The sequence below is a fragment of the Schistocerca serialis genome, chromosome 2 (genome assembly GCF_023864345.2).
Source record: "Schistocerca serialis cubense isolate TAMUIC-IGC-003099 chromosome 2, iqSchSeri2.2, whole genome shotgun sequence".
In the NCBI taxonomy this organism is placed as follows: Eukaryota; Metazoa; Arthropoda; class Insecta; order Orthoptera; family Acrididae; genus Schistocerca; species Schistocerca serialis.
Window position 1 is genome coordinate 306,856,201 of NC_064639.1, and position 27,380 is coordinate 306,883,580.

General features: G+C 38.7%; 1 protein-coding gene across 7 annotated transcripts in view; it reads right to left on the reverse strand.

Annotated features, from left to right (window-relative positions):
* The window catches only part of LOC126457084 (alpha-methylacyl-CoA racemase), a 165,506-nt gene that overhangs the window by 98,504 nt on the left and 39,622 nt on the right, over nt 1-27,380 (reverse strand). The window contains exon 1 of one of the 7 annotated variants that reach the window (XM_050093101.1): nt 11,105-11,125. The exons of 2 other annotated variants lie outside the window; for them this stretch is intronic. Coding sequence is in view for 1 of the 5 variants with exons in the window: in XM_050093097.1 (XP_049949054.1) it covers nt 10,806-10,837 (32 nt within the window). In the remaining 4 variants the exon portion in view is untranslated. 4 more of the 7 variants (XM_050093097.1, XM_050093098.1, XM_050093099.1 and 1 more) reach the window with 4 other exon arrangements.

Genomic DNA, 27,380 nt, shown 5'->3' on the forward strand with positions numbered 1-27,380 from the left:
AGTATAGGGTGTGTTAACAAATATTTGGTCCACAGTAGTGGATGAAGTTTTTGTAATTCTTGTTGGGGCTCTAACTGTTTGTTTTAAATTGAATGTATCTGTTAGGTTGAGCAACAGTTTTTTTCTCCTGCTTGTTGCAAAAAAGTCAATATTGAAATCCCCACAGGGTACTATTGATTTCTTGCCTACATGTATTCTATTTAGTAATGTTTCAAGTTTATTGATAAATACCTCGAAGTTCCCATTTGGAGAGCAATAGATACATACAACAACTGTCTTGACTTCGAAATGCTTTCTGCTCCTGAGATGTTCATCCATGTGGCTGCCCCTCTAGTGGTGCTGTTGTTGGTTTCTTGCACCCCATCATTTCCGCAGATTTTCTTAGATTGCTCAGGCTCATTGGCTGCTTGCATTTGATGGTTTTCGGTCTCATCTGGCACAGAGATAAATGGTCCACTTCCAGTCTTGAGAGATGTCACTTCTGTTACCATAAACTTCTTATTTACAGAATTAGACACAACACATTTGTTGTTGAGAGGTATGGCTACCGAGATATCCTGCTTAAGGTGTAGTTTTTGACCTACTATTTCTAAAATCTTGCAAATAATGAATTTCTTTCCCACTCTGTTGAGATGGAGGCCATGATTTGGGTGGAATCTTCTTCCAAGTTCACTTACATCCATGAATGTTGCATTTTTAAACCCTCTGCAGATATTTTGAATGTCTTTGTTGCTTTTTGTACCACTTCATTTACACAGGACCAGTCTGGTAGGTCATGGTGATATGCAACTGAAAAAACGATCACATTTGTGTTTTATGAACTCAAGCAATCTTCGCTTAGGAGAAATCGTGAGTTCCTTTTCCGTATGTTCCAGTGAGGAAAACAGAAGTCATTTGTGCTCAATTCCAATACTTTTTCATGGCTTATTGCAGTCACAGCTTTGAAATTGGCACCTGGTTTCACAATGGTGTTGATTTTGTAAATACATCTATTACTTAATTCGGTGGCTATTCCTTGTCCTTGACTATCTGTAAACAGATCAAATTAAGCTGCGCTTGTTGAGGGAAGTTCACATGTTTCAAAAATACTATTGTGGACTGCTATGCTTTCTTTTGAACTAGTGCCCTTGATCATTTTTTGTATGGGAGACATCAATGTCCCAATTTGTTTCCTTGAGTTTGGCAGGTTTTTACTGTTCACAATCACTTTTTGTTCAATCTCTTTCCACAGTGTAATACTTTGTTGTTTAAGGCCTATCTGTGTTGCACAGTCCTGTTTATATCCATGTGGTTCAATGTTAACTTCTTCATTACAGTCCTCAGCAGGTCACTATTCACTCTCTTCATCATGTCTCAAATTTATGTTATGCCATGACTTGCCTTTCCTATTCTTTTTTGACAGTTGTTCCAGCTCCCGAGCTCTTCCTCACTGTATACAAACCATTACTGGGTTGTACCACCCAAGTAAAAGTAGGTAACCACCCGTTGTATTTAGCAGTACTGTCAAATTCTTTTAAGCTATTTCATCAGATCCTGACCAGCATCTAATGAAAATACTGGTGGGAGCCTAATGTGCAACTCATTCACCAATGTTTTAGTATTCAGTGCTGCTCTGACAATGGGGAATGCAGGCGGAATGTATTGTTTGTATTTGGGTCCTGATCATGAAGGACTCAGCTTTCATATAGTCTTATTGGAGCCATGGTGATGTCGATGTGTATGATATCTGGTGTCTTCAACAAACAGTGTGACATAGGACCCGTAATAAGAGAAGGGCTGTCAACAAGAACTAATACTTCACCCTGAGGAGACATTTAGGGAGCACACTTGCTGCTTCAGTGGTGAGTGCTCTTATTTATAAATATAGGGAATTTTCCAGTGACCTACAATATTTGATAAATAAGAAGGTCCCAGAACCTTCGAGAAATCAAATATAACTGCAGGAGTGGGACTCGAACTGGTGACCTACATACCACTAGCCAGTGACTATAACTGCTAGGCCACTATACCGATGAACATGATGCACAGTATGCGGCAATATCACAGACAGCTGCATGAAAGAGAACCTTCAGAGATGTGGAATGAGCAGACATAACTCAAGTTCAGTTTAACACAGTAAAATTAAAAGAAATACACTAATTATGACAAAACTGTAAGAAGCCAATACCCTGGTTTAAAATCAATGTAATGAGAGAGACTAAGTGCAACATACACTGGTCCTGGGCTTCTTGATCAATTTTTCTGTGTGTTGATGCCTTATTAGCTGGGTCCCAAGGAAAGTCACACTTAGTGCTTCACTTAGTATATGATGGTTTGTGTCTATTCCAGCTGGTAATTTCTATTTGTTCGAAATTTTACAACAATAGTCTTTGTGGGACTAAGACAAATTGTTCTTTGTAAACCAGTTACAAGCATGTTCAGCTATCATTAGGACTGCTTCTTGTATGGCTGAATATGGGCACTTTGTTAGTATGCCTGTGTCACCAACAAACACTGCAGTTTTAGAAAACTGTTTTAAAATCACTAGAAGAGTATTATGTATGCAGTTAAATTCTTCCATTCTGAGTTTAGTTTATTCTTTTGGTGGTGTTTGTCAAAGTGATCTTCTGTTTTCTACAACTAAAGTATTGCAACAAGTTAAGCCACTTTGATTCAAAGAAAAATAGTCCTTGAAATGCTTCGGTAAGTAGTGCACTTCTCACGTTCGAAGGCTTTGGTAAGTGAATCTCTCTCTCTCTCTCTCTCTCTCTCTCTCTCTCTCTCTCTCTCTCTCTCTCTCTCTGTGTGTGTGTGTGTGTGTGTGTGTGTGTGTGTGTGTGTGTGTGTGTGTGTGTGTGTGTGTGTTTCAAAATCCTAATCAAGCTATAGAATATCAGAGAAACATAACTCTGAGAAATACGAGTGGCTCATTACTTCAAAAAACCCTAGCAGGAAGCCATGTCATTGGATTATGCCCTGCCTGTAGTCAAACAAAAGGAACATCTCATCACAGTGGTTGGCAGGAAGTATGCCATTGTTGTGTAGTTGATTTTAACAGCAACAGCTTATTGTCCATCACTTCTAGCCACTGGCACACAGCTCTGTACCTCAATAGCAGGAGAATGGCACATGGAGCAATGTGTTTTGAGTACACACTTAACAGGCTGCAACATCTGCTAAGTAACCTGATATCCTGCAGAATGAAAGCTCATTCCTCAGCCTGTGTAAGCAGAGCAGGTAACCACGGCTGTTTTGGGCATATCTGTTTGCTGATTATGTGTGTTGTATGGAGGTAGGAGCACTAAGTCAGTCAGAGCAGATAGGACAGATATGTCCCACCTTCTTCAGTGTCCTTTAAATATTACATAATACCAAAACAAACAGAATTAATTCACATGGTGAATCAATTTGGAGGACATTCTTGGGAAAAACCATTGAACATCCAGCAGTGTCCCCTATTTAGACCCATATGTAGAAGAGATGATTCAATATCTTGTAAAAATTCTAAAATTAAAAACATATTATGGAGAAGTGACACCAAACCCTGGATTAGAATTTGTACTCTTCATATTCCTGCTTTGCACAGATCCCAAATGGCCTCGTTGCCTGCAGACATTTGCTTCCATGGTAGGGTAAATGTGCTTTACATAAATAGTTCTGGTGGCTTAATCTGACGTAGTGAATTGGTTCAATAATTTCAGGAATTCTTGATTTACTCTTCATTACTAATACACTGTCATTCGAACCATGCCATCTGGATAACAGATTCTCTGCTGTTGGTTAGCATTCGAATGTGCACAGGGCCAACCACCTGACCGTGGCTGCAGGAGTGGCATTCTTTACTTTACCAGGCCACAGGTTATTTAGACAGTCTGAAGACTTCAGGATGGATTCATTGGTAGCTTGGTGGATCACCATTGTAAAGTGATCCACCCATTCCAAGATACTGCTCAATTTTCAAATACAGATGAGCACGCACTTTGGTGGCTTACTTTCGAGCACTGCTTGATATGCCAGAAGTATTCTATACAGGGATATGGAAAAGAACCTGGAATGAGGACATAAAAGAGAAATGATAATGTGGAGAATTACAGAGTGCTGATTTTGTAATGTCTGAAATGTTTTAATAAATCTATGGTACAAGGTATATGAGTGACATGAGTACACAAAAGGATATTTTAATTATCCAAGAATATGCACCAACTAATTATGGAAACATACCACTATAGAGAGAATTATGAAGGAAGTTTGGAGTTTGCAGTTGTTGCACAGTAGCGATGAATTATTTGAATGCTACTGTCGGAGAAGAGAGTACAGGAGCCATAGCACACATGCGGTTGTCTTAGGAAAGGACATGGATGGGCGGCTGATTGATTTCTGCAGGGGGAAAAAAAATCTAGTATTAGTTCATAAATCATAAAAATACATTATATACTTGAAAGCCACCTGGAGATAACTTCAGAAATCAAATTCTACATCAGCACCTACATTCATACTTCGCAAACCACCGTATGGTGCATGGCAGACAGTACCCTGTGCCACTACCAGTCATTTCCATTCCTGTTCCACTTGCAAATAGAGCAAGGTAAAAATGACTGTATGCCTCAATTTGAGCCTTAATCTCTCTAATCTTATCTTCAGAGTCTGCACACACAATGCACATTGGCAGTAGTAGAAAAGTTCTGCAGTCAGCCCTAAATGCCGGTTCTCCAAATTTTCTCAATAGTGCCTCTTGATAAGAATGTCACCTTCCATCAAGTGACCCATTTGAGTTCCCAAAGCATCTCCATAAAACCTGCGTGTTGTTTGAATCTATTGGTAACAAATCTAGCAACCTGCCTCTGAAATGCTTCAATGTCCTCCTTTAATCTGACTTAATGCGTATCCCAAACACTCTAACAGTGCTCAACAATGGATTACACTATACTCCATTTAAAATTACTTGATAGTTTTTGTCTGTCACTTGCCACTACAGTGTTGCCACATTGGCTGCCGTTTATAAATAACGCACAAAACACAGCAAGTCAGTTCACAAATGCTGTTAATGTGTGATGAGCAATGTGGGAGGTGGATGCAGCAATGTATGTTGGAAATGAGAGATGCTCTGTCAACAGCTGATTTTAGGCAACCAATGACTAACCTGCTGTTTGTAGCCCTAAATTTAAACACATATCTTAAGCTAACCACAACCATCCACTCTCCAAGAAAGTGGTGGTCAACAGTCTGCAGCAGAACTAAAATCAAGATCGATTTGTTCATGGCTATTAAAGCTAACCTCTACAAACACTCAAAGACAGAAAAAACTTCAGTTTCAGTGCTAAAAGCAAACCGTGATTTCTTGCTATCATTGTTAACCTAAAGCTGTCCTCTCAAGGGCTACATGAGCTGCCACATTACCAACCGACGAGCAGTCCTCGCTGGCACTTGGTTACAGATTATAGGCGACACAGGCAGATTCCAGATGAAAAGATAATGATAGGTAGAAAAATAAGAGCAAACAAAAAAGCCAATGTGATTACGAAAATGATGTGGCAAAAGAACTAGAAGTAAAAAAAAAAAATTACATTTAAACCAGTTAATTGAATAAAAATGATAATCAAACTCTTTTGATTAGATTTAGAAATTAAAAAATTATCATGACACTTTATGAGATTTGAATCTATGACCTTAAGCATGACAAGTGATTACACTAACCGTTGCGTTAAAGCACATCACTGAGTCAAGTTGTTATATTTTTTTACTGTGATCACCTGGTCACAATTATGAATTGCAGCCTTCAAAAACTTAGTTTCACACAGTGTCATACGAAACTTATCTAATGTAAGCTGATCTCTATGATGATACCACACATGTGATGCTGAGTCACGTCTTCTGCCAAAGTATCCAGTGGTGTTTAGTTAATGCTGTGTATGAAATGTGTGTATTTCATTAGCATCATTATATAGTGTGTGTGTGTGTGTGTGTGTGATGTAGTTATCATGTATGATGAAATACAAAATAAAAGTGCCAGATCCATGGTTTCAGATTCAAACACACCAAGAAAGAATGTCTGACAAGGAACAGAAAGTGAACTGACCGACTGTTGTGGCAGTTTGGCAATGGCGAACGGTTCAGCATGACGTTAAGCAATCCAATTGGAGGAAACCAAATCCAATGCGTGAAGTGCCAACTATCAAGTAAATTTAATCAGGCTATAGTGTCCCATATGCAGTCTTCTTCACAAATGAACCACACTTTCCTAAAATTCTCCCAAAAAACTGAATTCAGTTATTCACCTTCCCTACAACAATCCCTACGCGCTCATTCCATTTCATACTGTTCTGCAATGTTACACCTAGATATTTGATTGATGTGACCATGTCAAGCAACACACTAATAATGCTATATTCTTAACATTATGAGTATTTTTACCTACTCATCTGTAATAAATTACATTTTTCTACATTTACAGCTAGCTGCCACTGATCACACCAACTAGATATTTTGTCCAAGTCTTCTTGTATCCTCTGAAAGACAGTGAACGATGATATCATCAAAAACACCACAGCATCATCAGCAAACAGCCACAAATTGCTGCTCATCCTGTCTGCTAAATCATTACTGTAGCTGGAAAATAATAGTGGTCCTATCACAGTTCCCTGGGACATTCCTGATGATATCCTTGTCTCTGATGGACACTCGCCATCAATGACAACATACTGGGTTCTGTCACTTAAGAAGTCTTGAGACACACATATCTGGGAACCTATTCCATGTGCTTGTATTTTCGTTAACAGTCTGTGTTGTAGCATCGCCTAAAATGCTTAACTTCATACAGATGGATCAATGGTATATAAATGGAATTCAGAAAGTGCACACATTACCAGGGCAAAGAATACTAACAGTAATCACAGTTTATGAAAAGCCAAAATAAAAAACAAAACTAAAGAAAATGAAAAGGATTACAACAATAAGGACGTTTGATATAGACAGAATTAGGCAAGGGAAATAAAATATATACTGATATATCTCGAATGAAGTGATCAGTGCTCTAAGCAGGCAAGCATACATACATGACATTGTCAAAGAACAGCCCAAGTAGGGTTAAGGAAGGAACAGCACAAATAAAAAAGAAATTTATAAGATATGTGAATGGAAAATGAGCAAAAAACACAAGAAGTGATTTATACAATGGACAGGAGAAGAAAATTCAGACAAGAAAAGGAATACCAAAGAGGATGAGCAGAAGACTAGATAATGAATTGCAGAGATGAGTTGAACATGCCAGGAAAGAAGTGGCATGAAGTGGAATGGAAGGAAATTGAGGTACTTTAAAGGAAGATACGTTATGATATCCTGTATTAAAGATTGAGATATACAATATGATACAAACACAGATGTGAGAATTTAGCAAAAAATATTAATAATGATGATAATAATAATAATAATGCACAATGTTTGTGAGAGAGTCCTACAAGAATGGGACTTGCAACAGCTTTATGATACAAAGTACAAAGCTTCAACTCGAGTCTTTGAATGATGTGGATGAGGAGGACATGGGGTCATCATCTTAGTAGAGTAAGTAAAGGTTGTTTTAACTGCAACAAAGAATGGTAGCAGTAGTGCACACTGAACCACCAGGTTCATTTCTCATGCTGATGATGTTTAAGAACCACAAATACACGCTGAAAATTAAAATGGAAGGAACATCTGAAGGCAGATTTTGATTTAAAAGAAATGGTGGGACAAGGGACGCAATAGGGCTTTTAAGCAGTCTAGGAGAGAGATTTACTGAGAAGAAAAAGAATGTGTATCTACATTTGACGAAGCTTTCAACAGCACGAACTGGGAAAAATCTTATGAATGCATTGAAAGAAAACTGACTTGACTTATAAACTCGTAAATGAACCAAAAAGCTTCAGTAAAACTGAAAGAAAAGAATATTAACTGGATAGAATCAGGGAAAGATGTACATCTACATCTGCATGGATACTCTGCAAATTGTACGTAAGTGCCTGGCAGAGGGTTCATTGAACTACCTTCACAATAATTCTCTATTATTCCAGTCTTGAACAGCGTCGGAAGAGAAAGATGGTGATTGAAATTTTGTGAGAAGACTCAGCCACAGCAAAAAATGTCTTTGTTTTAACGGTCCACCCCAAATCCTGTATTGTGTCAGCGACACACTCCCCTCGATTTGATGATAATGCAAAATGTGCTGCTCTTCTTTGAACCTTCTCAATGTACTCCGTTAATCCTATCTGGTAAGGATCCCAGACTGCCCAGCAATACTCCAAAAGAGGACAGACAAGCGTAGTGTAGGCCGTCTCTTTAGTACATCAGTAACATTTTCTAAGTGTTCTGTCGAAAAAACGCAATTTTTGGTTTGCTTTCCCCAGATTTTCTGTGTGTTCTTTCCAATTTAAGTTGTTCATAATTGTAATTCCTAGGTATGTAGTTTAATTTATGGCCTTTAGATTTGACTGATTTATTTTGTAACCGAAGTTTAACAGATTCCTTTTATCGCTCATGTGATGACCTCACACTCTTCATTATGTAGAGCCAAAGTTTTTGTCTATCATCTACACTCTTCAACATACACTGAAACATTTTTTAAATGTTTTTTAACGATCAAGAGAGTAAAACTCAGAGCCCAAAAAATGTAGTTAATGCTCAAGATTCACAGACAATACGGTTCTTCTAATCCGGAGTGGCTACAAGCTCCAACAAGTGGTGGAGGTGGCCAAAAAAGTTGAAAAGGATAAAAACTAGCAATTAGAAAATTAACGTAACAAGAGAAGATGAAAGGATAAAAATAATGTTAAATGGAGACTAAATCAACTGGTGGAACAACAGACATTAAATCAGAAATAGCAATAGCAAAATTGGTATTATCCAAAGGTATTTTCTGCGCTGTGTGTAAACAAAATTAAGGAAATTATTAATGAAGTGTTCTCTGGAGTGTCCAACAATATAGAGCCAAAACTTACATGAATAGGAAAGAAGATATGAAGCAGTTTGAGGTTTCTGAAATGTGGATTTGGTGTGGAAAAAAAAGCCAAACTGGTGGACAGTGATAAATGACAAGGTGCTGAGAACACCGAGGAGAGTGGGAGAAGAAAAGCAACTACTGGTCGTATTTAAAGAGGATAAAAAATTGGAATGAGCATGTACTCAGAAAGCATGACAATTTTAAATATATGTGGATGGGAAGAGATGAAAAGAACAAAAGAAGGCTCAGGTCCCGACAACCAATATAATAGTTGTAAATACAATAGCCTGAAAAGTGACTGCAAAAAACTGGATACAGTGGGGGCATGCTCACAGACCACAAAACTAATTGCTGTTGTGGTAGTTGTTATTGATATTATGGCTCTTTTGTTCTCAAACAGCACAATGGATCAGGTATAACTTTTGATTCCACAAGAGACTGTAGAGGATTTGGTTTGAGCCAGGACTTAAGTAAATCATCTGTTGATTAGGAACTTTGAAACGGCAGCTCTCCTCCCTTCAGCATAATATTTAAACTAAAATTTCTTCCTGCAACAGGATTCAAATTCGGTACCTCAGGTCAAGTACCACAATACTGAGGTGTTTTCAAACTTAACAAAAAAAAAAAACGCATAAAAATCACTGTCAGTGCATCATCTCTAAGGTATTACACTCAATTTCGTATACATTATTCTTCTACTTGACTGTAGTCTTAATTTCTGGAAGCAAATCGGCAATTTTCAAAGACCGTCAACAATCCTTCAAATGAACAATTACTGGCAACTATAAAGCATATGGGATGTTGTGATTTTTGAAAGGCAGAGTGGAATAAACATAGGAAAAAGAAAATGACTAAAGCTGTTTAAGAATTGGCAACACTTTATTTATACATTTGCTTTGCACTTAGTTCAAAAACGTTTAATGTATCAACACAAATAACTCTCCAACATGAAAGTTACTGATGAACAAAGTTTCATGTTCAGTAGCTGTAGTGCCACGAATGTATTATTAGAACTAAAAAGACAACATTTAAAGCAAGAAGTTTTTGGAAAACGAACTGAAGGCAGGAGATTACACAGGGTCAGATAAACTTACAGTTCAGGTACGAGCAAGTATTTTCAGTTTGTGATAGCCATTAAAACTGCCTTTAGAGACACGCAACAAGGCTAATTTTTTGTGTACTCACTGAGGATTCTATCCTGTGGACTTTCCAAATATGCTTTGGCTTTATGTGAACAGGCACAGACAACAAATGGTGGAAGGAAACAAAAGTCACATATAGTAATTAGTTAGTGTCAAAGGGAAGATAATTTTATTTTGCAAGCTCGGATTACAAATTTTTTCTTCAAATATGACCAGTTCTTGGTATATAAACAACTCATCCTTTCGTATATCCTTGCCAAAATGTAATTTGACAGTTTATGAAAAAACCCCACTGCGATCACTGACAGCTACATAAACATTAACGGTACTACAAAACCTTCGCATGCAATAGGGCAACATACTCAAGTCCGATGTGAATTGAATCCCGAGAGCCTTTTTAAAACGTACCTCGTCTTCCCGCCACTAAGCCTTCAGTTAAATTTTGCCAATCGCACGAGTAACAACAAGCAATGCACACACGTCAAATTTCTGCTATTAATATCGATAATTTACTTCCTTCAACAACAACAAACGGTAGCAGACGATTAACACACATACCTCACTACCAGTCATCCCATCAAAAAGTGCTCCTCATTGTACTATGGATCCCAAGTCAAACTTTGAGTATCATTGTAATCTTTTTTATCTTATAAATGACAGAGGTGAAAGTCCTTGATTAATTGACGTAACATATTTCAGATGGAGATACCTACGCTCCACAAGCTGAAATCAACTTCACCACCATACTACAGAATTTGGGAGAATGAACGCATGCGCTGTAATTATTTAAATATACATGAACACAGCAATTCCCTACGCGAAAATTTTATTATAAAATATTTCCTTCTTCCACAAAGAGTTTCTTCCGTTTCCAAAGTTATGAAACCTAACCAATTGAAGCAGGAGGTCCCGGGTTCGATTCCCGGTCGGGGCACATATTTTTTCAACTGTCCCGGTTGGTATTAATCAGCGACTGCAAGCAGCTAAAGGTCTGATTTCACTGTAACTTCACCTAACCAATTTGTCCAACGTAGCTCTCTTGCAAAAGTATTACGGTACACAAAACCTGAACAGGGTGACCAACTTGAGAGCTCTAATTGTCACCAGTTTCAACATAAAAACATCTCTAGAAAGCCGCTACATTTTTGACATCAATAAATAACGTTACCGTGCATATAATAAACATAGGAAAAAGTTATCGCTCAAATACGTTACAAAACGTGCAAATGAATGTGTAATACACAAATACAGATTTTAATAAGTTTTAGTTAAGAAGTACTAAAATAGTAACACTGACTTAAAATTAAACACAGGTTTCTCGTTTAATCGTGTTATCCTCTGCTGTCACCACCTCGTGCTCAAGTGTTAGCTAAACTATATGTAGAGAAGCTTGAATCAGTGATAGATAGTGTACAGAAGCTGGAAGAAGTGATAGACCATTCAAAGGGTAGTGAAACGGTTGTAAACGAACAAAACGGTAACTTTATTAGGCCTAAAAAGTTTTGTCGTGTTAATCGTAACGGAAACAACTTTCGTCTCCCACAAGCAAATAAGTTTGAATTTTTAACGTGTGATGAATATGAAATATGTGAAAAGAGCCAAAGAAAGGAAGTATTTTCATCAAATGCAGCGACCACAAATCATTTCAGTAGGCCTACGAAGTCCTGTAATAACAAGAAAGGAAATACCATAAAATACATGGAACATACTTATCGTGCAAACAAGATATCTACCAATACAGGTAAGAAGAAAAAAGAAGATATTTTCATACTTTCAGACAGTCATGGAAAGGGCTTAGCCGACATTTTGTGTAACATGCAAACTATATTCAAGGTTAGTGGAATAACGAAACCGGGGGCCCCCTTGCGCGAAGTTTTAAAAGACTGTGAACATTCTTTGAAGCTTGGAAGCAACTGTCTAATAATAGGAGGTGCTAATGATGTTTATAGGAACGAGGGCAAACTCGCCACAAGAACTCTAAGAAGTACATTACAGAAAATTACAGATGTTAACTTCTTCATTGCCAGTATCCCACAAAGACATGATCTTATAGAAGAATCCTGTGTCAACAAAGAAATCACAGTTACTAATAGGAAATTTGAGAAAATCTGCCGAAGCCTCCCAAATGCCACATATGTGGACGTACCATCCACAGAGAGAAGTCATTTTACAAGGCATGGGCTTCACAGAAATAAACTCGGAAAATCATTCATTAGTCGAGAAATCCTTAATGCAGTGAAGGCAGTTAAGGACAAGAATAGCACGACCATACCACTTCCACCACCAAACACAGCAACTGAAAATTTCCAACAAGAAAATGAAACTGAATCACTGACAACAGGTCCAGCACTAGAATATCCACTTTCGTCACAAACAGCTGAGATAAATGAGTCAACTAGGACAGAAGTTTCCAAAGCAGCTTCAGCAGAAGCAGCTACATACTACGCAACTGCATCATTAACAAGAAAAAAAACGCCTGATGTGCCAACAGCCAATGACCTTTCATCAGTATTGGCCGCTCCTCAGTCTTCAACAGTGAAAGACTTTTCACCAGCTTCACCATCATCATCAGTAACTGAAGCAAACAGAAGAAGCACAAGAACCAGGAAACTTTCAACTCTGCAGGATTTTTGGTACCCGGCCTCAGTTACAAGACTAACATAAGGCAGATACCCTCAGATACACCAACTTCCAAGTCAAACCGGCAACAGACTCACCTCCACTGTCATCAACAGAAGAATAACCATGCCACCAGCTCATCTGAAGGATTTTTTAGCATCAGGTCTAAAGGGAAAGGTGCCACCAAGATAAGTGAAAACAAATACCTAACAGTGTTTCACCAAAACATTCAAGCCATAAAGAACAAAGCACAACAGCTAGAAGTAGAATTGGAAAAATTTGATAGCCAAATTTTGTGTATCACTGAACACTGGTGCAAAGGGAAGCAAATTGAACACATTGCATTAGCCTCATTTGACCTTGCATGTTACTATAGCAGAATCTCAATGAATGGTGGAGGTTCATGTATCTATGTAAAAAAGGTATGTCATTTAAAGTAAGATATGATCTTTTAGATCTAGGTGAGGACAAACATTTCGAACTTTCCGCTGTTGAAATAATAGGACCTGGCATAGCAAAAAAATTAGTCATATTTTGTGTGTACCGCTCTCCTAGTGGAGACATTGATATATTCTTCTCAAAACTGAATCAAAGCTTAGATAGGGTTTCTGGACCAAAAGCAAATGTAATTATCTGTGGTGACTTAAACATTAATATGATGAAGCCTGATAAGGCTAGCAACATATATGTGAATATTCTAAGCTGTTACGGAATATCCTCCCTTGTTAATTGTCCAACTAGAATAACAAAAGAATCCTCCTCATCTATAGATCATGTAGCTACAGATATTGATAGTAAAAAATGTCATATTGTTGTCCAAAACCTGGGCCTAGCAGACCACCTCTGCCAGATCTTAAAAACTAACATTCATGTAGAAACTCCTCCTAAACTTTGTACATACAAAAGAATGTTTTCCAAATCAGCCCTGCATCAGTTTAAATCCCAGCTAGAATATGAAGATTGGAGGGAAGTCTATGCAGAAACCAACACAAATCAGAAATTTATCAAGTTCATGTCAATTTTTAAACTCAGATTTGAAGAGATGTTTCCCAAAACTCTTTATCAAATTAAAACTACAAAGAGAAATCAGTGGGTGACTACAGGTATCAAAAAATCCTCAGAAACTCTTAGATATCTCAATTCCATAAAAAATAATCAATCTAACCCAGAAGTTCTGCAATCCTACAAAAAGTACAGGAAAATTTACAGAAAGGTGTTGCTAGCCGCAAAAAAACTTTCAAACAACAAAATATTACTTGAAGCTGAAAACAAGAGCAAAGCAGCCTGGAACATCGTCAAACAGGAAACATCTAACTCTGCTAAAAAGGACCTCAATTCACATATTAAAAACAAAGATGTACCAGTAGGTAACCCTAAAAAATTAGCTGATTTTGTAAACTCATATTTCAGTAGTATTGCAAAAAAATTACAGCAGAAATTTCCAGATACGTATGATTTACCTACTCAGAACCAGCCAACAAACTCAATGGTGCTCTTGCCAACTACAGAAAGAGAAGTGGCACTAGTAGTACACCAACTAAAAAATAAAACTTCAGTAGGACTTGATGAAATTCCAGTCTGCGTAATTAAAGATTGTATAGACTCCATAAAGGGCCCATTAACAGACATAATTAATGAATCTTTCGAGTCTGGATACTTTCCGGAGTACCTAAAACAAGCAAAAGTTATACCTATCCTTAAAAACGGAGATGTGGAAAATGTAGAGAACTACAGGCCGATCTCTATACTGTCTATCATTTCTAAAATAATAGAAATACTAGTCAAAAAGACACTGCTAAATTACCTGAATAAATATAATCTTCTCTCCAATGACCAATTTGGTTTTAGGCCCGGAAAAGGCACACAATATGCTATAGCACAGTTCACTAAAGCAATTTTAGAAGCACTGGACAAAGGTGAAAATGTAAGTGGTATCTTTTTAGACTTGTCCAAGGCCTTTGATACAGTTGACCACAAAATCTTACTTCATAAATTAGGGCAAATAGGAATAAGAGGTGTGACAAAGAAGTGGTTCAAATCATACTTGGAAAACAGAGTTCAACGAGTTGAGATATCACAAGTTTCAAACAATTCCCTTATAAAACACCTGTCTGACCCAGAAAATGTGAATATAGGCGTCCCACAGGGAAGTGTATTAGGCCCAATATTGTTTCTTATATACATTAACGACTTCCCACAAAGTATCAGTCATGGCGAAAAAATACTTTTTGCTGATGATAGCAACATAGTAATAACAGGTGAAAATCCAACACAACTGTCAGAAAGAGCAAACGAGGCTCTCAATGATGCCCGTAACTGGTCATTAAAAAATAAAGTAACCCTAAATGTAAAGAAAACTAACTATATTAACTTCCAATTGAACAAAAAACACAATGCCACTAGAATAAAAGTTAATAATAATGAATTAGAATGTGTAACAAGTACCAAATTCTTAGGGACGAATGTAGACAGCCAACTGAAATGGACAAACCATGTCAACATTTTGGCAAAGAAATTATCCACAGCATGCTATGCTCTTAGAATCCTTGCACCGGTATGCAATAATACCTGTCTTAAAATAACATATTACGGATATCTACACTCAGTCCTCAGCTATGGGATCATGTTTTGGGGAACAAGTGCCAGTAACATACAAACTGTGTTCAAAGTACAAAAAAGAGCCATAAGGATAATAACAAATAGCAACAACAGGGCCCACTGTCTAGAATTATTTAGAAAGCTAGGAATTCTGACTGTTTCTTGTGAGTATATCTTTCAGAACATAATGTTCATTAAGAAAAATCTTAACATGTACAACACAAACAGCCTAATACATGACCATGAAACAAGAGCTTGTCACCACATCCATCTAGATAGAAAGAACAAGGCAAAGACGCAAAAAAGTATATTTTACAATGGGATAAAACTGTACAACAAATTACCACAAGAAATTAAAGAAATAAATGAGCCCCTCACTTTCAGACAAAAGCTTAAAACCTTTTTAGTAAGTAAAAGTTTTTATACTGTAAAAGAATATTTAACATAGATGTAGATTATTAGCAACATATGACATTATCACCAAAATATTATGTAATTATAAATATGTCTACGACTGGTTATAAAAACTACACAAAATATGAGAAACCTGTTTAATTGTAAATGTAAATGTGTGCTCATGTGTTGTAATCTGACGACATCCATACAATATTTATTGTTCCACGGATGAATAAATAAATAAATAAAAAAAAAAGAACTAAAGCTGATTCTCAAGCTTAAGTTGATGATAGAGAGTTGCATGATTGTACCTTATCCTTTGAGACAGCTCTTTTGGCATTTCATATGAATAGCAATCGTTGCTCTCCGTTTTTAGTGCAAATTTGACACACAATACGTAATGTAATGTCCTCACTTTCATCCTGTACTTTTTTTTTGACTTCGTATTATTTACAAAACTGAACATACATTCGACATCTGCATTAGAATGTGGGAGTGATTAACATTTACCGCGAAATCGGCTAGTTTCTGGAAAGGATTTTTCTCCTCTGGAGTCTCTATAATAGTGCACGTCTACCCAACATTTAACACTGTCATTCAGTTCATGCCACTACGCTGCGTAAATTTTCAACAGATGCTAATATATGTTTACCGCCCTGTAAACAGTTTTGATATTCCATATACAGACCGTTTTACAGGCCTGTGACATTCGTCAAGTGAAAATATGGTACTTGAACTTGAATGTTCTCGGGAAGACGCTGATGTAGTTGATTTACTAGCCCAGACAGACCCCGTTCACGCATATCGCTCCATATTCTCTGAAGAAATATTTCAGGAGACACTTCAGTCAAATTCATTGCCAAAGTACTGTTTTGGATCTAAGCGATCTTTCAGTTCTTTCTGTATACTATCTAATCTGGAAGCACAATTACTGTACATAAGAGATTTAATAAGCAGCAATAAATCATCTAGAAGTTTCGTGGGATCCTCATTTTCACTATCAAAGTTTTAGTTTGCCGTATGAACTAGCTATAACGCTCTAGAGTATCAACTTAAGAAAAACAAGAAATAATTACGACGGTCTGCATACATTTGGTATCAGATCTCTTCGGGATAACAACGCTTACTGATTCTAGCTACACTAAAATGAGTTTTCAGCTCAAGCGACTGTTTAAGTATTCTGTTCGCTGCTACAGAAACTCTCTCTGCATTTACATGCGACACATCTGAAAGACGAAACCGAATTTCAGTAACCGTTTGTTGCTGTCATGTTTACGTGTTGATGTGAAGCGGATTTGCTAGTCCAGTTACATACGGAAAACAGCTGTTCTGAGTTAGTCAGCACAGTCGCTACTTCTCTCCCAGCTAGCACTCAAGCTTATTTCAAGGTGGATATTGAGTTCAGGTTCACTTGAAAATTCGAGATTGAAAAGTCAACCTGTTATGCAGCTTATTTCAAGGTGGATATCGAGTTTAGGTTCAGCTGAAAATTCAAGATTGAAAAATCAACCTGTTACACAGTTTACATCAAGCTGTAAAAATTTAGCTTGAATTAAAATAATTTTCCCAAGCTTGAAATAAACTGTAATTTCTCTGGGAGGCTGTACAGCAGATGCGCGCGCAGCATAGCTTCCATAGACGTCCACAGGAAGCGCCACAAGCGTTTATAAGCCTTGCAGTTGCACTGAATCTGCTAGTTACGGCCATTTTATTTTTGTGACGTGCATTAATGATTGTTGACTGTTGTGAAGTTTGTTTTATACTGGAAAATAGTTCGGAAAGTGTGTGACGTCCCCTGCCTTACTGCTACACCGGGTCTGAAGAATATATATAGTGTATTACAGATACGCTGGTGCATTTTTCTCATATTAAAAATGTTAAATATTATTACGTAACGTAAAGAAATATCATTCTTTTACGTAGAAAAATTGAACCTGGATGAAAGTGAAACGGATTACCAACTAAGAAAACATATTACAAGTTGTTCAGCAAGAAGAGGTCATTTTAAACTAGCTCTCCAGTACGTGGCACTAATAAATTAAAACTTAATGTTATTTTACCTTTTTAAAATCTCGCCTTTTTATATATATCGCCCTATTACATTTGTTTATTTGTAAATACTCACGTGTGTCACACCATGAATGAATAATCGTGAAGTGTGAAACGTTTCTTTGCTAATACAAATAGTAATGACATGGTGAACGGGAAAAGTGCATCAAGAACCAGTCACTACATAGGTGTCAGTATTTATTATTTACATAGCTTTGACTGGTCTTCAATCGCTCTTAATTTTGTTGTTCCCTAGGTGAAATAAAGGCCTATTGGTACTTCTTACTTTTATTGCTATTTGTAATGTGGCTGAAATCTAATAAAAGGCAATATTAAAATATGAGAAGGAGAACATTTTTTGTTCTTTTACATTTCAGTTCCACTGAACTGGTAATTTCTTAAATTCATTTCGATTTCATCTTTTATTTCATTTTGATTGTTTTACTCACCAAAATATAATTGTGGATAGGGTCGACAGAAGCGTCCGATCCAACGTGTCGGCTTTGACCCGTGACGTAAGGGTGTTGTGTGTGACATCATGACGGCGCGGAGTTTGGTTTGAGTGTGGCTGTCTCCAGTTCTGTTTTATCTTATTTTATTTACTTTTCTGATCTGTTCGTTCTATCTCGTGAGATTTTTTTTTTTAATTTAAAAACACTTATTACTTATTTTAATCATCTGTTTCCTCGAATTTCTGTTTTAGTTTATTATATTTATCTTCCTGATCTGTTCGTTCTATCCCGTGAGATTTTTTTTTAAAAGGCAAAAAACACTAATCAGCTACTGAAGCATCTTTATCTTCTGCGGGTTGCAGGGGTTACGACCCCTGGGGAGGTGGGTGGGTATTCATGCATGGCTGTCTTCACTTACACGTTGTAGCTACGCAAGGCGTCTAAATTTGTTTATATTTAGTTTGCCCCCCCACCCAAAACACCCCATTTCCCGCACTTGTCCCGTTAGTGTCATTAGGCTTCTTGTGGAAAGTGTGTGTGTTTGTTTTTGTTTCCGCCATATTTGTGACGTCATGGGTCAAAGCAGACGGGTGGGATCGGACGCTTCCGTATTTCCTGTGGATAGAATAAACCATCTACATTTTTCTAAGCGGTAGTTTCCTTATAAGCTTACAGTATGAGGTGTACACGATTTCAAGTAATTGTTTCTTTATAATTCAGATTAAATGGCCCTGAAACTGTTAGAAATAGTGATGTGTGGCTTCTTCATGAAGTCATCGCAAAATTACCCAAATGTCATCCTTACTTTCAAAATTTCAAACAAAAAGTTATTTCAAATTACTTTAAAAACACTTTGGAATGAAGTCACCAGAAGCAGCTGCTTACTCAGTGACGTTTATACTAGTTAATGATTCTTACTACATCAGCGAGTTTGAAGTTATTTTGCTAATCTGGGGCATAAATTATATTTAGGTTGATCAGTTTCAACTTTTTACATTTTTTTATGATTAGGTATGGCTAACATTTTCTTTTACCTGTTACAGGATCATTATACCAGCAGAAGTCAGCGATATTTGATCCTGCTCTGGTCTGTGTGCTGGGGCCGGAGGGGCTTCAGAATAATTAAATTTTAAAATAAAACAATTTTAAACACTTTGAAAATAAAAATTTTTAAACTTATATATCTTGATAATTTTTTTTCACACCATTTCCATTGTGATATTTATTTAATTAATTAGGTTCAATAAATTCAGATTAATAATTATATAGCTTAAAACAAGCTGTAAATACCAGGCTGTATTCCACGTGTGTAGATACAGCTTGAGCCAAGCTTGATAAGTCAAGCTTGAAATATAGCTTGAACTCTGCCAACTTTGATGTTTGTTTCAAGCTTGAATCCAACTAACAGGCTTGAATACTCCAGCTTTCATCAAGCTTATATACTTGAACTTTACATCTGGAAACAAGTTTGAAACCGGTTTACTGTGCTATCTGGGCTGCACTTAGTTGCTAGAGGTAGTCAGCTTCATGCTCAGTCTAATATTTCTGGTTCTCTTTCACTGCACAACAAATAAATAACTAAATAAATAAAAGTAACTCCATCCATATTAAGCTGAATATTTTGAGAACATGACATAATCTGACAACCGAAGCACTCTTAAAAAACGGTTGCGCGTTTACAAGGGAGCGAAAATCGAGTGTGAGAATAGAAAACCGACAACTAGATCTGGATTTCCAGAATCGATTTCTGAGTGTTTACGTGACCAACCAGAAGCGGTATTGGAAAATCATGTTACAAAATCCGGCTTTGGGGGCCAGTTTAAACATAGTGATGAACAGCCGATGAGTTTCGCTTGCGCTTAAATTTTCAAAGTGAGTTCTCTTTCATTAACTGCTCCATACACATACTTGTATGCGAGTTGCCCAACTCACAAGTGGGAGAACCTCTTGTAGGTTTCTCTGATTAGAAAATCTAAGTTCCTAGCAAGAAATTCTGCAGTGTCATGGGAAATTTCTGGCTGTACAGAATGACACATGCATTTAATTAGCTGCGCGCGAGAAAATTCAGATTTCTGCTTGGCGTACACGCCATTGTTGACACTAGTAATCATCGATGCACTGTCACTCCCAATTGAAATTAATTTCACCAAATTAAAACCTTTGCCCTTTATACAAGTCCTTAAGGCTGAGATAAGAGCAGCAGCAGTGGTGCATTCATTTAGCTGCATTACCTGCAAGTAGGTTGTAACAATGCATTTCCTTGTTTGTGAACAGTACCTGATGGCTATACCTAATAATTTTACAACTGAACAATCATTACTTTTATCAATGAGTAAGCAATAACGCTTATTACCGATACCTTTTAACAACTGTTCCTCAAAATATGGTGTTATGACATTGCAAATGACAGCAGCACATTTTGTTCTGTGTAACTTCAGTTCACTGGCACCCCTTCTATACAAAAAACTCAATTTATAGAAAATGTACATCTGATCAGTTACTCTGAAATAATACTGCTTTGAAATGAATAATGCAATTTGTGTCTCCACTTGCAATGTTCATTGGTTTGAATGGTAACACATGTTGATGTGGATCACAAAAAGGTGCTTCTGCCTTTTTATGCTTGTTAGTTAAATCACGTAATTATGCCTAAACATGCACTTTAAAAATACTTATAATAGCACTTTGTGTTGTCTCCCTCCACCATACACAACCACTTTTTATAGTGTTCATTTTTTAGCCACTCTGTTCCAAATCTTTGCAGGTACAGCAGTTTACCCTTTTCGTTAATTTTATTAATACTAACCAGCTTTTTAAAGCAGCGAATGAGAACTAAATTTATTTTCTTACTGTCACTTCGACTCTATGCTAAGAACTAAGGTCCTGAGTGCAGATAAATTAAACATTAAGCTTTTGGTGTCAAGTGGTGGTAACCCAGGGAAAATGTGTGTGTCCTTGTATCGCAGGGCAACTCTGGTTCATGTGGCTGACAAAAAGGGATGCCCACAGTGACTATGAACAGGCACACAAAACTGCAAAATGCAGAAATTAGGTTGTTTACCCCTATCGTGTGATAATGTAAACCATCTAACAGAGGAAAAATTATCATATGAAATTGTACTTCTTCATTGTCATCTGATGTAAGTCAGTTCCCTAATCTGCTTAGGGTACCGTACCATTGCGATTCTGTGTGGTACAGGAAACATATAAGCATACTTAGAGTAGACTGAAAATTTTCTCGAGACAACAGCAGTTCACAGTTTTATTGTAACATTTCACTTACATGCGCAGTTTGATGTTAAACATCATCTTCTTTCAGCTAAGCTCCAGAGTGCCTTCAAATCAGTGTTCTGAAGAAATTAGTAGAAAAGGAACTGCTTCCACAGTGTTTAAAAGTGTATGTTACAAGGAAAAAGCCCTATCACATTCACCTTAGACTTAGTGTTGAAATGGCTCGGTGGATACCCTGTTAAAAACAGAATACAGATCAAGCATGAAAACAGAAAGGCGTGTCCTGAACTGTGAAAAAAGAAGCAAAACAGAAACAGTGAATGGTCCAAACTTACAATATACAACACCAAGCGGACTGCAAAAGCCATGGCATTATGGTTTGTGGTCATGGTGTTTAACAGTAAAGTGGTAGACCCGTGTTCAGATCTCCTTTATGCCTTTTTTCCACAAATTTATTAACTGTCTGTCCAGTAATTGATCGGTCTGTTCTCCTTCTGTAGTCTTGGCAGTTGTCATACTATACATTGGTTATACAATGTGGATCATGTGTTAAGAATATATTACCATCACAAGTAAATGTGATTAATGGTAAGAGTAGGTGAGATGCTGCATAGATCTTCCACAGAAATTAAAACAAATAAACAGATGTTGCTATGTTGCAACAAAGGAATTCAAGAGGCATAATATGTGGTCCTTGTGTGAGGCAAATAGAAGGTACATACATATGGAGGTCCCTTCCTTACAGCATGCTATTGCAAATTGACGTTACACCATGACAAAAATCTGAATACAGTGTACAGATCTATCAATGACAGGATGGACAGTTCATAATTTTGTGGGGAAAAATATGGGGCTTGAGGGAGATTTGAACACAGATCTCCCCTATTGCAGTCCAGCACCATGACCACATAACCGCAACACTTCAGCAGCTCAAATTTGCTTGATGTTGCAAATCTTGAGCTTGGACTGTTCACTGTTTCTATTTTGCTTCTTTTTTTCGCAGTCCAGTACACCTTCTTCCTGTTTTCACGCTTGATTTGTGTTCAGTTTTTGACAAGCTATTCACTGGGTCATCTAACCACTAAATCTCAGGGGGTGCGATGGGGAGTTTCCATAGTTAGTTTTACTGCATTCAATGTGATGGCTCCCACTACCTGGCATCATAATCGCTGAAGCAGTATTTAAAAACACTTGTGAATGATGTATGTTACTAACTCTTTTACTTTTTCGTGGTAATATGTAACTTTCCATTGTCATAATATCCGCGAATTAAAATTTGTGTGGTCTGACAGTTCTGCTTTCAAATTTCAAAAACTATTGATTCAAGTTAGAGCCTTCACAATATGAAAATTCGTGATCGAAGATTCTGCAAACTAAAAAATTACTCTTTCTTGGTCGTTGTATGCCGACAGCCTTGTCTCAGTGTCAACACCGGTTTCCATCAGATCTCCAAAGTGATGTCAGGCTTGGCTTGCACGCAGAAGGGTCCTCGTCCAGTCTGCCTAGTGCTGTTGGCAAGCAGGGTGCACTCAGCCATTGTGAGGCCAATTGAGGAGCTCCTTGATTGAGAAGTGGTGGCACCGATCATGAAAACAGGCAGCAGCTGGGAGAGTGGTTTGCTGAAGACATGACCCTACATATCTGCAATCGGTGACACCTAAGTATGAGGAAGACATGGCGGCCAGTCGGTACCATTGGCCCTTAAAGGCCTGTTCGGATGGTCTTAGCTTTTTAGTTTTAGTATAATATCTGGATACGCTATTTATTGTACGATGAAATACAGGCTATAGCCCTGCCACATTTGAAGAAAACGCAGTTAATGCCTTCTTCTCTACTATGTGTGTTGCGCCTCCATCTTATACCTGCTTCCTTAGAAACGTTAGTTTTTAGAATGGATTTGTATTTTTTCCCTTCTACTAGGCCTACAGCTACTACTGTGTAATCCCTAAACTTTAATGCGCTGCTTTTGTTATTCAATTATGACAGGTATTGTTACTGTGCAACCTAATACACTGACGAGCGGAAGAAACTAGTACACTTGCCCAATAACGTGTAGGGCCCCCAGGAGCACGCAGAAGTGCTGCAACACGACCCTGGCATAGACTGTACTAATGTCTGAAGTAATGCTGGAGGGAACTGACACCATGAATCTTGTGGGGCTGTCCATAAGAGGGGGTGGAGATCTCTTCTATACAGCACGTTGCAAGGCAACCCAGATATGCTCAATAATGTTCATGTCTGGAGAGTTTGGTGGCCAGCAGAGGTGTTTAAACTCAGATGAGTTTTTCTGGAGCCACTCTGTAGAAATTCTGGACGTGTGGGGTGTCGCATTGTCCTGCTAGAATTTCCCAAGTCCGTTGGAAAGCACAATGGACTTGAATGGTGCATGTGATCAGACAGAATCCTTACGTATGTTTCACCTGTGAGAGTCGTATCTAAAAGTATCAGGGGTCCCATGTCACTCTAACTGCACAAGCCCCACACCACTGCAGAGCCTCCACCAGCTTGAACAGCCCCCTGCTGACATGCAGGGTCCATGGATTCATGAACTTGTCTCCATGCCCCTACACGTCCATCTGCTCGATACAATTTGAAACGAGATTCATCCGACCAGGCAACATGTTTCCGGTCATCAACAATCAATGTTAGTGTTGATAGTCCCAGGCGAGGCGTAAAGCTTTGTATAGTGCAATCATCAAGAGTACACGATGGGCCTTCAACTCGGAAAATCCATATCGATGATGATTCATTGAATGTTTCGCATGCTGACACTTTTCTACATTTACATCTACATTTATACTCCGCAAGCCAGCCCAACGCTGTGTGGCGGAGGGCACTTTACGTGCCACTGTCATTACCTCCCTTTCCTGTTCCAGTTGCGTATGGTTCGCGGAAAGAACGACTGTCTGAAAGCCTCCGTGCGCGTTCTAATCTCTCTAATTTTACATTCATGATCTCCTCGGGAGATATAAGTAGGGGGAAGCAATATATTCGATACCTCATCCAGAAACGCACCCTCTCGAAACCTGGCGAGCAAGCTACACCACGATGCAGAGCGCCTCTCTTGCAGAGTCTGCCACTTGAGTTTGTTAAACATCTCCGTAACGCTATCACGGTTACCAAACAACCCTGTGACGAAACGCGCCGCTCTTCTTTGGATCTTCTCTATCTCCTACGTCAACCCGATCTGGTACGGATCCCACACTGATGAGCAATACTCAAGTATAGGTCGAACGAGTGTTTTGTAAGCCACCTCCTTTGTTGATGGACTACATTTTCTAAGGATTCTCCCAATGAATCTCAACCTGGTACCCGCCTTACCAACAATTAATTTTATATGATCATTCCACTTCAAATCGTTCCGCACGCATACTGCCACATGTTTTACAGAAGTTACTGCTACCAGTGTTTGTTCCGCTATCATATAATCATACAATAGAGGATCCTTCTTTCTATGTATTCGCAATACATTACATTTGTCTATGTTAAGGGTCAGTTGCTACTCCCTGCACCAAGTGCCTATCCGCTGCAGATCTTCCTGCATTTCGCTACAATTTTCTAATGCTGCAACTTCTCTGTATACTACAGCATCATCCGCGAAAAGCCGCATGGAACACCTGACACTATCTACTAGGTCATTTATATATATTGTGAAAAGCAATGGTCTCATAACACTCCCCTGTGGCACGCCAGAGGTTACTTTAACGTCTGTAGACGTCTCTCCATTGATAACAACGTGCTGTGTTCTGTTTGCTAAAAACTCTTCAATCCAGCCACACAGCTGGTCTGATATTCCGTAGGCTCTTACTTTGTTTATCAGGCGACAGTGCGGAACTGTATCGAACGCCTTCCGGAAGTCAAGGAAAATAGCATCTACCTGGGAGCCTGTATCTAATATTTTCTGGGTCTCATGAACAAATAAAGCGAGTTGGGTCTCACACGATCGCTGTTTCCGGAATCCATGTTGATTCCTACATAGTAGATTCTGGGTTTCCAAAAACGACATGATACTCGAGCAAAAAACATGTTCTAAAATTCTACAACAGATCGACGTCAGAGATATAGGTCTATAGTTTTGCGCATCTGCTCGACGACCCTTCTTGAAGACTGGGACTACCTGTGCTCTTTTCCAGTCATTTGGAACCATCCGTTCCTCTAGAGACTTGCGGTACACGGCTGTTAGAAGGGGGGCAAGTTCTTTCGCGTACTCCGTGTAGAATCGAATTGGTATCCCGTCAGGTCCAGTGGACTTTCCTCTGTTGAGTGATTCCAGTTGCTTTTCTATTCCTTGGACACTTATTTCGATGTCAGCCATTTTTTCGTTTGTGCGAGGATTTAGAGAAGGAACTGCAGTGCGGTCTTCCTCTGTGAAACAGCTTTGGAAAAAGGTGTTTAGTATTTCAGCTTTACGCGTGTCATCCTGTGTTTCAATGCCATCATCATCACGGAGTGTCTGGATATGCTGTTTCGAGCCACGTACTGATTTAACGTAAGACCAGAACTTCCTAGGATTTTCTGTCAAGTCGGTACATAGAATTTTACTTTCGAATTCACTGAACGCCTCATGTATAGCCCTCTTTATGCTAACTTTGACATCGTTTAGCTTCTGTTTGTCCGAGAGGTTTTGGCTGCGTTTAAACTTGGAGTGAAGCTCTCTTCGCTTTCGCAGTAGTTTCCTAACTTTGTCGTTGTAGCACGGTGGGTTTTCCCCGTCCCTCACAGTTTTACTCGGCACGTACCTGTCTAAAACGCATTTTACGATTGCCTTGAACTTTTTCCATAAGCACTCAACATTGTCAGTGTCGGAACAGAAATTTTCGTTTTGATCTGTTAGGTAGTCTGAAATCTGCCTTCTATTACTCTTGCTAAACAGATAAACCTTCCTCCCTTTTTATTATATTCCTATTAACTTCCATAGTGCTGAGAAAATTTATGTGAAATGTATTCCAAATTTTCTCTCAGTTGTTCTGCCACTAATGCTGCTGAGTCGGGAGGCCGGTAAAAGGAGCCAATTATTAACCTAGCTCGGTTGTTGAGTGTAACCTCCACCCATAATAATTCGCAGGAACTATCCACTTCTACTTCACTACAGGATAAACTACTACTAACAGCGACGAACACTCCACCACCGGTTGCATGCAATCTATCCTTTCTAAACACCGTCTGTACCTTTGTAAAAATTTCGGCAGAATTTATCTCTGGCTTCAGCCAGCTTTCTGTACCTATAACAATTTCAGCTGCGGTGCTTTCTATCAGCGCTTGAAGTTCCGGTATTTTACCAACGCAGCTTCGACGGTTTACAATTACAATATCGATTGCTGCTTGGTCCCCGCATGTCCTGACTCTGCCCCGCACCTGTTGAGGCTGTTGCCCTTTCTGTACTCGCCCAAGGCCATCTAACCTAAAAAACCGCCCAACCCATGCCACACAACCCCTGCTACCCGTGTAGCCGCTTGTTGCGTGTAGTGGACTCCTGACCTATCCAGCGGAACCCGAAACCCCACCACACTATGGCGCAAGTCGAGGAATCTGCAGCCCACACCGTCTCAACCTCTGATTCAGACCCTCCACTCGGCTCTGTACCAAAGGTCCGCAGTCTGTCCTGCCGGCGATGCTGCAGATGGTGAGCTCTGCTTTCATCCCGCTAGCGAGACTGGCAGTCTTCACCAAATCAGATAGCCGCCGGAAGCCAGAGGATTTCCTCCGATCCATAGCGACACACATCATTGGTGCCGACATGAGCGACCACCTGCAGATGGGTGCACCCTGTACCCTTCATGGCATCCGGAAGGACCCTTTCCACATCTGGAATGACTCCCCCCGGTATGCACACGGCCTAGTGCTGAAATCTGCAGCAATTTGTGGAAGGGTTGCTCCTCTATCTCGTTGAACGATTCTCTTTAGTTGTCGGTGATCCAGTTCTTTTTCCGGCAGCAGCGATGT